Below are 16,521 nucleotides of genomic sequence, written 5' to 3'. Positions count from 1 at the left end.
TTGTCATGAGCCTCAAAAACAACTAACAACTTCAAAGTTGCTACTATGTTCTTGAAACACTAGCAAAATAAAAACAAGTAGGGAAATTGCATGGTAAGCCTGACCAGCCAGGAGGGAAAACTAACATAGCAAATAGGCATCTTCTAAAATGGCTTCCAAAAATATACACTGTGTCCTTATTTGTAACAGGGTACAGTCAGCAGTTGGGCAGTCAGGTGATCTGCTTTCAGTCCCAGCTCATTGACATTAAGTAGTTTAAGTAAGTCCCTTTCTCCCTCTGGGCCCAAATTTCTTCATGTCTAAAAACATCATGAGGGTTAGAGAATCCCGAAGGCCCTTTCTAGTGCTCATGTTCTATAGTTCCATGATTATCTTTTCCAAAAGCACAGTTTAGGCCGGACACAGTGGCTCATGCCTGTAATCCCAACACTTTGGGAGGACGAGGCAGATGGATCATTCGAGGTCAGGAGTTCGAGACCAGCCTGATCAATATGGCAAAACCCCATCTGTACTAAAAACCACCAAAAAATGAGTCAGGTGTGGTGGTGGCAGGCGCCTGTAGTCTCAGCTACCCAGAGGGCTGAGACAAGAGAATCGCTTGAATCAGGGAGGTGGAGGTTGCAGTGAGCTAAGATTGTGTCACTGTACTCCAGTCTGGGCAACAGAGTGAAAGTCCATCACAAAAAATAAATAAATTAAAAAGCACAGAGTTTAGATTCTGGGGTTTGGCTTCTTCCTGTCCTTCCTAATGCTCAAAATAAATTTCTGTCCCGCTCAATGTGTCATGCATCAACTTACACATAACATAAAAATATTTGGAAACACTGGGCTTACAAAAGCTGAAGAACACCTGCAATTCCTTTCACATCATTAAGAGTAGCTTTGTGGGCCTCTGCCCCTTGAAGAGCAATTCGTCTATAAATCTCACCACCCCTGACCACATGAACACCTGTATACCCCACCCCACAGACTCCATACTTACTATAATGTTCCTCTGTGCTTTTTAGTGGACATTCAAAACATTAAAGAAACAATATAACCAAGACAGCCACAGAGTTTTTGTCTTTTTTGGTTTTGTTTTTTGAGATGGAGTCTTGCTCTGTTGCCCAGACTGGAGTGCAGTGGTGTGATCTCGGCTCACTGCAAGCTCCACCTCCCAAGTTCAAATGATTCTCCTGCCTCAGCTTCCCAAGCAGCTGGGACTACAGGCACCTGCCACCATGCCCAGGGAATTTTTGTATTTTTGGTAGAGACAGGGTTTTGCCATATTGGCCAGGCTGGTCTCGAACTCCTGATCTCAGGTGATCCACCCACCTCGGCCTCCCTACGTGCTGGGATTACAGGCGTGAGCCACCACGCCTGGCCCAGCCATAGGGTTTTGAAGGCAAGGAGAAAAATTGGTCCTTTGTTCTGTATGTGATGACTGATACTCACCTACCTGGCTCTCTCCCTGTCACTCCATTTCCATTTGTCCTCTGTGGTTACAGAGGTGACACAGCTGGTGGAGACTTATACAGAGAGTGATCAAGCATTTGTCTTTTGAGCTGCATGATTAACTTTATTCTTATTTTGACACAGGGAGGAGGCATTGAGGAGTTATTACCCCTTGGATACTATCCCAGGAGTTTGGCATCATGGGTATTTATCCACCTTGGTTTGTACAAGTATGTCAAGCCCATGGAATTCTACTTTAAGGGTCTGACCACAAAAGGCAAGTACTTACTATATCTCATATATACATTCCCACTCATTACTCAACAGCTAACAAAATTTGCATTTAGGAAGTAAATCTGAGAAATGTTTTTTTTAACCTCACCCTGAAGACAAATATCCTGGGGTTTATTTCAGATAAGAAGAATTGTGTTTTGAAAGAGACGCTTTCCATGTTCAAAAACCTAATTTCTGTGATTTCTTATCTAACGTCTGATACGGAGTCATGTATTCAGTGGTGCTCAGAAACCATTGAAAAGCAGATGGAAAATACCAGACAAGGGTAGTCAGTCTAGAGAGGGCAGCCAGTTACAATGCATTCAGCCCAACAGGCTCAAGTTCATAGCAACAACTGAGAAACTGACACAACGGAAGGAAGGAAGCAAGGAAACGTGGCCAAGGCTGAGGGACAAAGTAAGAAAGTGCGCTCCCCTCAACAGGCAGGGAAGACTGCTTGAACGTTCAAAAGCTTCTAGGCAGTTCTCAAGGGCAGCTGCTGGTCATCCAATTTGAAAGTTACACAGGAAGAGCAGCTGGAGTGAGGCTTACATCAGAGACAAGCCTTCATGCACAAACCGAAGTGGAAAAAGCCTCCCCATGCCAGAGGAGTCACTTGAAAACCCAGGAGTGCTTAAGAGACTGCTCTCCTCTGGGGCAAAATCCCAGGCAGGATGGCCCAGAGACATGAAAGCTGTCACCCTTGATAACCACACACTGTGGCTAACTTGGCTTTGTCTCTGTGGAGCAGTGAGAAAAGCCAGGAATGATGTCAGTTAAAAGCCAAGGCAAAGAGGACAGGATCTAAATAGTGGCATGAAGTCTACAGTAGATTGGTTTTTTTCCAAATCACTGCACATTTGACAGAAATGCCAGGAACAACACAAACGCATATTTACCAAGTGTTCTTGGTCTGAATCAACACCAACCCTAAAGGAGAAACACAAAGAGCAAATGAGATTTGGAAGCCAAAAAAAGGTCTATTCACACATGCACATTGTCAGGCAACTACTTTCCTCAACACAGAAGCTACGGAATGGTTAATGTTTTCTTGCTTCTCTGTGGCTGTTGATGCAGATTTCTGGTTCCTGCCACTTTCCTTAGCAACAGCTTGGATTCTAAGGCAAGCAGGGTGTACCAATGATTCTCTTCCTGCAATCCTACTTACCAGAAAAAAAAAAAAAAAAAAAAAAGGATTTTCTTCTCTGAATATAGGTCCACTTGAAGCGGAATCAGGGAGAGCAACACCGCCCCAGATGCTAAATAAGAACTACTGGGGTAGCTCCAAAAACAAGGCTGGCACAGTGCAATTCTGCGAGGGAGGTGCATGTTTTTGGACCTCGCAGCTCTCCTGGCAACATTCTGCTACTATGACTGAAGAGAGGGTCCAATTACAGGTTTTTCATAGGCTAATGGACAGACATCAGCCTTGCTTCTTCACAATTGTTTCCTTATCTGCTTCAAATTCCTGCTTTCTGTATCCCAGGGAACAGCTTCATTACAAAGTTCTCTGGCTCCTCTCTATTCCCTAAACATGAGCACCCACCAATTCTGTTCATTCTTCCTCTAAATGGTCTCTCAGGTTTTCTCTTTCCTTTCCTTTCCATCCCAACTGCTCAAGCACAGCCCTCATCCTGCGGCTCATGGGGTCTGTTATGGAAGTTTTTCCAGCTGCCAGCCTCTCCCTGAGAGCCAGCTGTCGCCAGCATAGAAGTCGCTGTGTTACTCCCTTGACAAAGGACTCTGAGAGTGGCTTACCACCCAGAGGGTCAAGTCTGAAGTCCTTTGTGGGGTACTCAAGACTCTCTACAAACTAGTGCCCCGACCCCACTCTGGCCTACACCTTTCCATCCTCATTTTCCCCATACCTGCCTACTCTTCTCCCCAAATCTGTCCTCTCCAGAGCCTCCCATGCCTTTGCTCATGCTGTTCTCTCCATCTGCAATGTGCTTTCCCTCATTTCTTCTACTCATTTTTCCAAGTTCCAAAGTAACCATTCTATGACCCCTTCAAGCAGATTCATTTTTTCCTCTGTGCATATGCAGTACTTTCTACAGTCCTTTATTACGATACTTAGCACAGTAGAGTATAGTTATTTACCTGTCAGTCTCCCCAAAAAGACTGTGAGCTCCTTGAGGGTAAAGGCCATGTCTCAATTCATCTCTGTATCCCCAGAGTCTAGCACAGTACCTGACACACAATAGGTGCTCAAATGTTTATCAATTAAATTAACTACTACAGACAACACAGAAAAAATAGCAGTATGAGAAGCTGTAGCAGTAGCATCCCAGAACACGTATAACACTGAAGGGAGAAAATGATGCAAAGCTGCATCTGGAAAGCAAAAGAATCATGGTCAAGGACTTGAAAACAGACTGTCATGACCAGATTCTTAATTCAAAGACTGGCTCATTTTTCCTTTGTTAAAATGGCCAGGGGCTGTTTAACATCTTCTCAGTCACATTAAACTCTAACCACATTTATGCATCTTGAGTGCCATCTAGAGGTCATGAAGATAGCACACTTGTAATGCTCCGTACATTATCAGAAGCTAAGTCAATGTAATAAACATTTATAGAGCACTTATTATTTGCCAGGCACTGTACTAGGCACAGGGCATAGAAATGAATTAAACACGGCCCCTGCCCTCAAGGAACTCATAGACTAGTGGGGGAAACAGACACAACTAGGGCATAATCCCTAAGGGCTTCTCTCAGGGAGCTCTGGGTTCAAATGTGGCCTTGGCTGTTTTCTAGCTGTGTGAACTCAGTCAAGTGATGCCGTCCTGTAAATCATCATTTTATCACCTGGAAAATGGAGCTAATATCCACCATACAGAGTTGCTGCAAGGATTTAATGAGAAAATGTATGAAAAGGTTTTAAAAGAGCACCTGAAACACCATTAACATTAAAGAGCATCTGAAACATCATTAACACTAAGTGGTAGCTCTTATAACAATATTATTACAAGACTGAATAAAACAAATGGTACAATGGAGAGGCCCAATGTTGCACCAACAGAAGAGTGGTTCTGAGGGAAAAGAACGGGGGGAAAAGGAGGTAGCACTTAGCTGTGTCATTTACTGAAAGAATATTCCAGGCAGAGGGAACCATATGAGCAAAGGCTCAGAGACATAGAAGTGCAAAGCATGTAGAGTAAATGATAGAACCAAATGTGACTGTCACAAACTGTGTGAAAGGACATGGGAATAGCTGGCTGTTTCTAATTTACTGAAGGTCCACTGTCCATATGACAGCTAAAGTGAGCCTTTTATACTGTAAATGACTTCATGTCACTCCCTTGCTTCAAAATCTTCCAGGATTTCCAGTTGTATTTTAAAATCCAAATCCCTTACCATGCTCCACAGACTACTGCGGGTCCACAAACTACGGCCTACGGGCCACATCAGTACCTCTTCTATTTTTGTAAATCAAGTTTTACTGGGATACAACCACGCCAACTGATTTACATATTGTCAAGGGCCGCTTTCACACTAGAGTTGAGTAGCTAAGACAGACCGTATGGCCTCCAAAGCCTGGAATATTTACTCTCTGGCCCTTTACAGTATAAGTTTGCAGACCCCTGCTTCCATAAGATCTTGCCAACCTCATTTCCTACCTACCCTTCAGTCACTATACTCTAGCCACTAGAGATTCTTCCTGTTCATTAAACAGGCCAAGTTTGCCCCCGCCTCAGGACTTTTGTACTCTTCCCTCTGCCTAGACTGCTCCCCTTCCCGATGACTGTTTAACTGGCAACGTCTAGTCACTCAGGAAAGACTGAGCTCAAACGTAACCTCTCAGAGAAAACTTCCCTGGCCTCCTTTTGTAAAATACATCCCCATCCGCAGTCACTATCACAGTACCTTGCCTGATTGCCATCACAGCATTCAATATCGTCTACAGTTGTCAGGTTCATTTATGTGTTGCTAGCTTATTGTATGTCTTCTCTCACTGAAGTATAGATGTTATGAGTCCAGGAACCTTTTCTACCTACCGTGCTTCTCTAGAGCAGGATTTCTTAACCTTAGCGTTACTGACATTCTGGCCTACATAGTTCTCTGTTGGCAGGTGGCAAGGGTGGGGAGGAGCCTGTCCTATAAATTGGAGCATGTTTAGCAGCATCCTTGGCCTCTACTCACTAGATGGCAGCAGCAGCCCCCTCTGCCATTTGTGACAACCAAAAATGTCTCCATAAAGTGCCAAATGTCCCCTAGGGGGTAAAATGATCCCCAGTTAAGACGCACTGAGGCTGGGTGAGGTGGCTCAAGTCTGTAAACCCAACACTTTGGGAGGTTGAGGCAGGCGAATCACTTGAGACCAGGAGTTTGAGAACAGCCTGGCCAACATGGTGAAACCCCATCTCTACTAAAAATACAAAAATTAGCCAGGCATGATGGTGTATGCCTGTAGTCCCAGCTACTTGGGAGGCTGAGGCAGGAGAATTGCTTGAACCTGGGAGACGTGGATTGCAATGAGCTGATATTGCACCACTGCACTCCGGCCTGGGCGACAGAGCAAGACTCTGTCTCTAAATAAATAAATAAATAAAAAGAACCACTGAATTGAAACCTAAAACAGTGCCTGGCACCATGGCTGGTGTTCAGTAAATGCTTATCGAATGAATGAACAAAAGGTATATCTGAAATGCTATGCTAAGAACTTTACAGTTATTATTAGCTCACTGAATCCTTACAACAACCCAAGGAGGTAGGTACTATGACATACATATTACAGATGAGGAAACTGAGGCTTTAAAAGGTTAGAGAGCTTGCCTAAGATCACAGAATTCATCAGTGAAGGGGCAAGAACTCAAAGCCAAGTCTACATGGGCACAAATCTTAAACTTTCAGTACTTAGCAGTGCCCTTAAAACTGTACTAGACAAATTTGGGGGGAGGGAGAAACTTAAAATACACCCCCTGTTCACGAAGAGGCCAAGAATAATACCAAGAAAACAAGAAGTAACCTAAGACTATAAGACAATATTATATATAGTTAAGTGATAAACTATGTTACAGGACAGGCACTATGCTGCCAGACAAAGAGCTTTGACAGCTAGTGATACAGATTAGATTTTGTGTGAGTAGGTATGTTTTTGCCTTTTCTTTTTAGGGGGATGGTAAACATAGGGATTTTGTTTGGTTTTTTTCTTACATTTAATTTTTTTCTCCTTAGGAAAATGAGGGAAAGTCTTCATCTACAAGCTCTTGAGAAAAGAAAGGAATTATGTCCTTTCAAAATGTACCACGCCCATTTCTTGATGAAATTAATTTCTAAAAGAAATTAAGAAAGACTGGAGGCTCCTCAGTCTGCCATTTAATTATCCAGATGACCTTGAACGACTCAGAACCTTTCTAAGCCTCAATTTCATCACTTGGAAAATGGAGTTATCATGCTTGGATAAATATGTAAAATGTACTTAGCACGATGCCCAGCACATAGTAAGTGTTCAATAAATGCCAGGTCCTCCCTGAGGTAATAATTAAGGTTAGAAGAACATTATTTTGTGTATTTTACACTATGCACAATAAAAGCACAGAAATGATAAGGGATTTGAATAGCAAAGAGAAATTAAGACAATAAAAACAACATTCAAAGTGTGATTTAGGGCTGGCTGGTCTTTAGAATATTTTTAAAAAGGCATAATAGAATGAAAAAAAATGGAGGACAGGATCTCTAAAGTATCAAATACTGTTTTCTCTAATAAGCCCTATGTATTCTGGAAGCTTGGTAGCTCTTAATGTCTATGAAGTTTCATCCAAACACAGAACTAAAATCTACAAAGATTTTACAGCATAGGCTGCTGTATCCATGGAAACAAATGCAGAACTCTTAAGATACAAGGGAGCTTTCAAATTGAATACATTAACTGGTACACATTTAAGACTAAGACCTCAAGATCTCGGCTTTGGATTGTTAGGTTAAAAACAGTGCTGGAAAAAAAAAACAACAACAGTGCTGATGAGAAAAATGATAATATCTAGTAGTGATTAGGGTTGGGGTAAGCTGCACTGTTTCATACATTGCATGTGGAAGACAAATTTTTGATCTGACCTAGTGGTATCGATCAAAAGCCTTAAATATATACATATATTTTGAGCAAGCAATTTCATTTCTAGACATGCATTCTAAGGAAATAATCAAACAAGTACACAGTGGTGTATACATTTAAGAATGTTCACATTGTTAATGGTAATAGTAATAGCAAAATCCTCAAATGGTAATGGTAATAGGAAAATCCTAGAAACAATACAGAAGTCCAGCAACAGGGATTTGATTAAATGAATCAGGACATACGCAGCCATTAAAACAATGATGTAAATATATTCACAATGAAAATGTCCATGCTATATTACATTTAAAAATCAGGCTACAAGAGTACCTTCAGTGTTGCCCCTTTTTGTCAAAAATATGTATCACGTATAGCAAACGGTCTGGAAAGATATCCCTCAAAGTGTTAACAATGAATTTTCTTTTTCTCTTGCATACATATTTTCCTTTTTGTGTACTACGTATTACACATTTTTAAAAAGGAAAATATAAACATTACAGATTCACCAAAGCTTAAAAATTGAAAATGGGAAGAGAAAATAAACCAAATTAAAGTTTAATCTTAAAATGAGGTCTCTAGTTGGTACTTACCTGATATGCAAGCATGAGAGCATTGCAGTGGTGCCGCCGCCAAATACCCACACAGTAAAAAACACAATCAGAAGCGTGGTGCTGAACATCATTTGCCGTGCGTAAGTGGCAGTATCCCGAATGGCCAAGGCAAATGCCATTGCACCGCGAAGGCCTACAGGGGAACAGAAAAGGTATTTCTTCAACAACTCATTGCGAATCCAGGCTTCATAAATTCAGAGCAAGAAAGCACATTCTGAAAACTTAGAAGCATGTGAACAAATATGCAGTAAATAGTAACATACTTAAATATGTACAGGCCGGGTGCAGTGGCTCACAACTGTAATCTCAGTATTTTGGGAGACCAAGGCGGGTGGATCACCAGAGGTCAGGAGTTCAAGACCAGCCTGGCCAAATAGTGAAGCCCCATCTCTACTAAAAATACAAAAATCAGCCAGGTGTGGTGGCACATGTCTGTAATCCCAGCTACTCAGGAGGCTGAGGCAGGAGAATTGCTTGAACCAGGGAGGCAGAGGTTGCAGTGAGCCGAGATCACACCACTGCACTCCAGTCTGGGTGACAGAGTGAGGCTCTGTCTTGAAAAAAAAAATGTACAAATAGAAATAGAATTTGTATATGATACTGACATGCATTGATGTTTTTTTAAATAATTTTTAAAATTCATTTTTCATTTACAAACAGTAAAATTCACTCTTTTTGGTCTACAGCTACATGAGTGTTGGCAAATTCATAGAGGTGAGTGTAACTAGTACTACAGTCGAGACACAGAATGGTTTCATCATCCCTCCCCCTATCAAATTTCTTTGCATTACCCTTTTTCAGTCTAACCTCTCATCACTCCATCAAACCCCTGGCAGCCACTGATGTATTCCACATCACTATGATTTTGTCTTTTATGAATGTCATTTGAACGGAATCACACAGCAGGTAGCCTTTCAAGACTGCCTTCTTGCACTTAGCACAAAGCCTCTGAGATTTATCCATGCTGTATGGGTAAATTGTTTGTTCCTTTTAGTGCCGAGTAGTATTCCATAGCATGGATGTATCACAGTTTGATTAGATATTCACCCATTGAGAGACACACAAGTGGGTTATTTCCAGGTTTTGGCAATTATGAATAGGACTGCTATAAACATTTACCTATAGGTTTTTGTTTGAAAATCACTTCATCTTTATCTTTCTCACTTTCTGTGACATAATTCTGAACCAAGGATTTGGAACCAGAATATGAAGAAATTCCCATAGAAGGCAATGGGACACTATAATTTTTTTTTCTATTCAAGGAGGCAACTTCAATGTTTAAAGGAGTATTACACGCCACGCATGATGACTCATGCCTATAATCCTAGCACTTTAGAAGGCTGAGGCGGGTGGATCACCTGAGGTCAGGAGTTTGTGACCAGCCTGGCCAATATGGTGAAGCCCCATCTCTACTAAAAATAAAAAAATTACCGGGCTTGGTGGTGTGTGCCTGTAATCCCAGCTACTTGGGAGGCTGAGGCATGAGAATTACTTGAACCTGGGAGGCGGAGGTTGCAGTGACTCAAGATTGTGCCACTGCACTACAGTCTGGGTAACAGAGTGAAACCATGTCTCAAAATATATAAATAAATAATATAAAAATAACAGAGTATTATATTACCAGCATAAAATCTCAGTGTTATACATCAAGCTGGCATATGCATTGTGAATGGTTGCTTGGGATGGGCAAGAGAAGAAAATCATAACTTACCAGCAAACATCATCATATGTTGAAAATTTGATCCAATCTTACTTCTTCTACCCAAATTAAGTAAGAGGGACAAGGGGTAAATATTGGCAGCTCTTCCCAAGAAAATAGCAACCTAAAATTATTAATAGGTTAAGGATAATTTCATTTTACTATTAATATTATTTAGACTATGCATTCCAGATGGTGAATTTTTTATTTTAGGGAACTCAATTTCTAACACACAGTCCATTGGTTCCACTGCCTAACATAGCATTGTCCAAATAGAACTTTCTGCAACAATGGAAATTTTCTGTATCTGCAGTGTCCAATTCAGTGAGCACCTGAAATGTGGCTAGTGTGACGGAGGAACTGAAAATTTAATTTTATTTCATTTTAATTACTTCAAATTAAAATAATCACATTTGGCTAGTTGCTACCAAATTGGACAGAGCAGGTATACGATGCAGGAAATTTACTAGCTGAAGAGAAACATGTTTAAAAGAGGAGTTTCTTTACTATACTTTTAAGACTATTAACAGAATAAGTTGGCCGGGCACAGTGGCTCATGCCTGTAATCCCAGCATTTTGGAAGGCTGAGATGGGCGGATCACTTGAGGTCAGGAGTTTGAGACCAACCTGGCCAACATGGTGAAATCCCGCCTCTACTGAAAATATACAATTTAGCCAGGTGTGGTGGTGCTTGCCTGTAATCTCAGCTCATGCCTGTAATCTCAGCTATTCGGGAAGCTGAGACAGGAGAATTGCTTGAGCCTGGGAGGCAGAGGTTGCTGTGAGCCGAGACTACACTATTGCACTACAGCTTGGGCAACATGAGCGAAGCTGTGGCTCAAAAATAAAATAAAATAATACAATTTTAAAAATAAATGATTGAATAAAACAATACATGAGGAAGAATAGATAAATGTCCAGTGTGAAAAAATCCAAATAATTTTGCTGATACTCCATCCTCAAGAAGGTGGAACCTAACTCCCGATTCCTCAATCCTTGCTCATAGCAACTTCCTTCCAGGTGTAGAGGGGGGTAAATGGGTAACTTTATAATGGATAAATCTGACAAACACTATCTCAACCAAGTGATTAAGACTATCATCAACATTATTAAGTATGTACCCTTGATATGACATGATGAGAATGGCATTTACCTCTGTGGTCCTCTTCCCAAACAACACATAACTCCAGTCTAATCATGGGGAAAATATCAGACAAGTTCCAACTGCAGGACATTCTACAAAATACACAGCTAGTACCCCTCAAAACTGTCAAGGGTCACCAAAAACAAAGAACACAACTGAGAAACTGTCACAGTCAGGCAGAGCCTAAGGGGACATGACAACTAAATGTAATGTGGTATCCTGGATGGGACCCTGGAATAGAAAAGGACATTAGGGAAAAACTATGGAAATCAGAATAAAGTTTGAACTTTAGTTAATAATAACGTATCAATATTAGTTCATTCATTGTGACAAATGTACTATGCTAATATGTTAACAATAAGGGAAACTGAGTGTAGAGCATATAAGAGCTTTCTGTATTAATCTTCTTAATTTTTTTTAGATGGAATATAGCTCTATTGCCCAGGCTGGAGTATGATGGCACGATCTAGGCTCACTGCAACCTCTGCCTCCTGGGTTCAGGTGATTCTCCTGCCTCAGCCTCCCAAGTAGCTGAGATTACAGGTGCCTGCCACCACACCTGGCTAATTTTTTGTATTTTTAGTAGAGTCATGGTTTCACCATGTTGGCCAGGCTGATCTCAAACTCCAGACCTTGTGATCCTCCCACCTTGGCCTCCCAAAATATTGGGATTACAGGTGTGAGCCACCACATCCAGTCTATCTTCACAATTTTTCTGTAAACCTAAAACCATTCTAAAATTAAAAAAAAAAAATTTAAGTGATTTTCTAAAAAGAAAAGAAAACATAACCACTAACCATGTGGGCCCATGTGGCAGTGACTGCTAGTTCTCCCCAACATCTGTTCTTGCTTTCTTCCTTGGTAGTTGGCACTCCTCCCTTTCATCTTTACACAGCCACCGAGAGAAAGAATTCCTAGCCTCCCTTGTGAGTAGGTGTAACCAATGATGTTAAGTGGAAGGGACGTGTGCACATTCTGGGTCAAGCCCTTGAAGGCAACTGACAGACAGGGGTGAGCCACCTTGGATTGCAAGAACAAGGTCAAGTCCCTAAGGATGTTAGCAACAATGCTGCTTCAGTCCCTGGTGATCCTATGCGGCAGAACTGCCACATCAGTTCAGACTTTTAGATAAGAAAGAAATGTCTATGTTGTTTAAACCTGGATTAGTTTGAGTCTTTTCACATGAAACCAAACCTACATCCTAACTAATATAGCCAGAAATAGAGCTACTCTCTCCTGTTTAGAGGCCATTTTCATGGTAGGATTTTGTATTGAGGAATTTTAATTCCTAACAGACTCAGAAACCTATAGAGAATATTTAGCTTTGTTTCCAGATTAAGTATAGTGGATCAAGCCACTTGACTGCTCAAAATTTTCTCCAAGACTAGCAGGACATTAAGTTACTGATCTCATGGTTGTCTTTCAGCTAAGATCTCCTATTGACAGTAGTTTATTTATTTATTTATTTATTTATTTATTTATTTTGCCTAAAGTTCATTTGCAGACTAAGGCTCTGCGGAATGGTATTTCAGTAAAACTTCACTTTTAACAGAGATCCTAGAGTTTTAATTAAAAAAAAAAAAAACTTCTAATCTCTTTGGCAGATTCTTCATTCTGAGGTGGGGTTTTAGAATATGTCTTTTGAAAACTCTTTATTCAAACATTCCGTCTGGTCACAATTGCTCCTTCCATATTTTGTGTTCAACTGTCCCACTCTGATCATTCTTCCACAGCACTGAGACTTTCAGTCCAAAGATCCCTATACTCTTTCCTTAAACGATGTCTTCTTTCCTTACTTCCCTTGTTACTATCATGTTAATAACACCCTTTAATGTTATTTAAACATTAAATGAAGTGTTTAGATTGCATCAGTCATGTAATAACACTATGATCTCTCGTCCTTCTGTTTTCATTGCATCCACTTGAAAAAACTCCAAATCTGGAAGGAGCCAACTATCTCTTTTTTCCATGCTTACAGTAAGTACTGTTGGACAAAGTCATTCAATGGGGCAGATTGGTTCTACTGCTAGTGCCTATTCCTCAAACACCATGAATCCCTAGTACTTCTTAGCAGTCCTGCTGCGTTTCTTTGGTCAACTTATTCTCCCAGTCTCTACAACAACTATTTCACAAACTTCCACCTTCCTCAAAAATCCCTATGCTCTGTATAAGCCAGCCTCCAAGGTAGTACCTAACCATCTATGCCTCTTAGTATTCACACCTTTGTATAATCTCCACCCACACTGTACCAGGTTGGTCTGTATAACTAACAGAATATTATAGAAGTGATGCTAGCACGTCTCTTCAAAGATTAGGTTATAAAAGGCACCTCAGCTTTCATTTTAGGGCTCTCTCAGCTCACTCAGTTTAGGGGAAGCCATGGTGTAAGCTGCCCTATGGAGATGTCCATGTGGAGAAGAATAGAAGCCTCTTGCTGACACGATGTGAGTTGAGCAAGCTTGGAGTGGATTCCCTGGCCCTAGTCAAGTCTTGAGAAAGTACAGTCCCAGCCAAGAGCACAACTGCAACCTCTTGAGAGATCCTGGAGCCAGAACCACCCAGCTAAGCTGCTCCAGGATTCCTGACCCTCAGAAACTGTGTGAGATAATAAATGTCTGTTGTTTTAAGCTGCTAAATTTAAGGTACTGTTACACAATAGATAACTGATACACTCCCCAACTCCCTATCTTACTCTCAGCAGATAATCTCACCTCCTACTTAACAGATAAACATAGAAGCCATCAGACAGGAGCTCCATCTTACAAATGTGCCTGCATCTGTGCATACCCTATCCTCTACTGTCGCAATGGTGGAGCCGTCTCTCCTCCCAGGGAAGGCAAAATTTCTCTCTACATGCTTTGGATTTCATTCCTGCCCTCTCAAGAGGCTTTCACTATTGTCCCTTCTCTTTCAAATACTCAGTTTCTTCCTTCAACTGCAACTGTTTTTTGTTTTGTTTTGTTTTGTTTGAGACAGGGTCTCACTTTGTCACCCAGGGTGGAGTGCAGTGACACAATCATGGCTCACTATAGTCTCGAACTCCTGGGCTCAAGTAATCCTTCTACCTTAGCATCCCAAGTAGCTGGGACGACAGGCATGCGCCACCACACCTGGCTAATTTTTAAAATTTTGTTTGTAAAGATGGGGTCTCACTATGTTGCCCAGGCTGGGGTTTTTTAAGACTCTTTGTATATATGCGAGAGAAAGAGAGAGGGAGAGAGAGGGGTTGAAGGGGGGAGAGAAAGTGGCCTCATTTAACGTTTCCTCATCTTCCACCTATTGCCCTGTGGCAGAAACTGCTAGCTGTTCCCCAGTAACCAATCTCTCCTTCCCGGTAGTAATAAAGGGAAAACACTTATCTTTTGGGATTGGCAAAACAGTAGGAAACTTGTCTGTCATTTTAATCTGTCAACACTATTGGTGTAAAAAATACAAATTGAAAAAGAATATAATAAAATAAATAACTATAAAAAAGAGCTGGAATCTTTGTTTTACTCAGAGGAAAATCGCATATATTTAAATGTATTCTTATCAACCACATACCCAAAACCCACATGAAAAATCTCAATTAAAAATACTTTTCAAAATAAAACACGTAATAAAGGATACAAATGCTCCCACTACAAATGTTGGGTTAAAGACATGGTTCTGGAAGGTGAACAGTGTCAGCCCCATGTAGGAGAAGATGAAATTCTCTGCCAAGAAATTGAGAAGCTCAAACAACTGAAACGAAATTGTAAAAGATTAGTCCAGGAAATAAATTAAGTTACATAATTTGAAAACATGAGTATTACTAAGATAATAAAACAGACACTCAAATATTTAAAGTTCATGCATACACACACAATAGGCGGTTTTGAAGGGAACAAATGTGGAGATGACATTTCTAGTCCTGCAGAAAAAGCCAGAAATGGCTGGGTGCGGTGGTTCATGCCTGTAATCCCAGCACTTTGGGAGGCAAGCAGATCACCTGAGGTGGGGAGTTCGACACCAACCTGACCAACATGGTGAAACCCCATCTCCACTAAAAATACAAAAATTAGCCGGGCATGGTGCCGTGCACCTGTAATCCCAGCTACTCGGGAGGCTGAGGCAGGAGAATCACTTTAATCTGGGAGGCAGAGGTTGCAGTGAGCTGAGAGAGCGCCATTGCACTCCAGCCTGGACAACAGAGTGAGACCCTGTCTCAAAAACAAAAAAACAAAAAAGAAAAAAAAAAGGAAAAATACAAAAATTAGGCAGGTGTGGTGATGCATGCCTATAATCCCAGCTACTCAGGAGGCTGAGGCAGGAGAATCGCTTGAACCCGGGAAGCGGAGGTTGCAGTGAGCCGAGATCACACTATTGCACTCCAGCCTGGGCAACAGAGTGAGACTCTGTCTCAGAAAAAAAAAAAAAAAGCCAGAAACGTTGCCCCTTTACTTTCCCCAATCAGTTTCCCTTCTCCAAAGCCCCATCTTCAGTTATTCCTCTCCTCCTCCAAACTCTGTCAATTTTTCTTTAGGAATGTTCCTTGTGTCCCTCCTTCTGCCCTAGTCAAACTTTCACCACTTCCTACCCATAATGATGAAAAAGGACCTCTAATCATCCCTCATCCTTCAGCTCCACCAAACCAATGAATCTCTAAAAATGATAGTTTCAAGATACTTTCCTCTTGTAAGCTATAAGATTCATTTCAGCCTTTTTTATCCTGGCAGAGAGTGCTTCGTGAGAACTCTTGTATTCCCAGCTTGCCCTGTGCCTTCACTTTTCGCATGGGTCTTACCCTCGTGTAGGGAGTAAGCATCCTATAGATCAGGTTTCCACATTATGGAAGAGAACGATCTATAGGATAGCAGAACTAACTGTAGGAAGAACTAAACCCTGTGTCCTCCCCTGCTGCCCGCCCACTCCACCCCATTCACATCATAGCCTTGGCAAAGGTATATGATACTTGCTGAATGAAGTTAAGGTCCTTCATAATGTGGTATCCCTCTGGCCACCACAGTTATCTACAATGGCTTGTTATTACAAGCCCTCTGCCACATAACAGAATAGTGGTTAAGAACATGGGCTTAGGAATCAAAATGCCAGCCAGGCGCTGTGGCTCATGCCTGTAATCCCAGCACTTTTGGAGGCCAAGGTGGGCGGATCACGAGGTCAGAAGTTCAAAACCAGCATGGCCAATATGGTGAATCCCTATTTCTACTAATAATACAACAATTAGCCAGGCGAGGTGGTACACGCCTGTAGTCTAGCTACTCAGGAGGCTGAGGCAGGGAAATAGCTTGAACCCAAAAGGCAGAGGTTGTAGTGAGCTGAGATCG

General features: G+C 41.5%; 1 protein-coding gene across 3 annotated transcripts in view; it reads right to left on the bottom strand.

Annotated features, from left to right (window-relative positions):
• SLC9A6 (solute carrier family 9 member A6) overlaps window positions 1-16,521 on the bottom strand; it is a 63,058-nt gene that overhangs the window by 14,564 nt on the left and 31,973 nt on the right. For 2 of the 3 annotated variants that reach the window (XM_017514151.2, XM_017514148.2), the window contains 5 exons: window positions 14,825-14,938; window positions 10,084-10,195; window positions 8,352-8,505; window positions 3,808-3,897; window positions 2,607-2,637 (listed from right to left, as the gene is read on the bottom strand). In XM_017514151.2, the coding sequence (XP_017369640.1) occupies window positions 2,607-2,637; window positions 3,808-3,897; window positions 8,352-8,505; window positions 10,084-10,195; window positions 14,825-14,938 (501 nt within the window). The remainder of the gene's footprint in view (window positions 1-2,606; window positions 2,638-3,807; window positions 3,898-8,351; window positions 8,506-10,083; window positions 10,196-14,824; window positions 14,939-16,521) is intronic. The other variant, XM_017514150.2, reaches the window with a different exon arrangement.

Source organism: Cebus imitator, unplaced genomic scaffold, assembly GCF_001604975.1.
Source record: "Cebus imitator isolate Cc_AM_T3 unplaced genomic scaffold, Cebus_imitator-1.0 Scaffold517, whole genome shotgun sequence".
NCBI lineage: Eukaryota > Metazoa > Chordata > Mammalia > Primates > Cebidae > Cebus > Cebus imitator.
The sequence above is the reverse complement of the archived record's forward strand: the minus strand, read 5'-3'. Positions and strand labels throughout refer to the sequence as shown.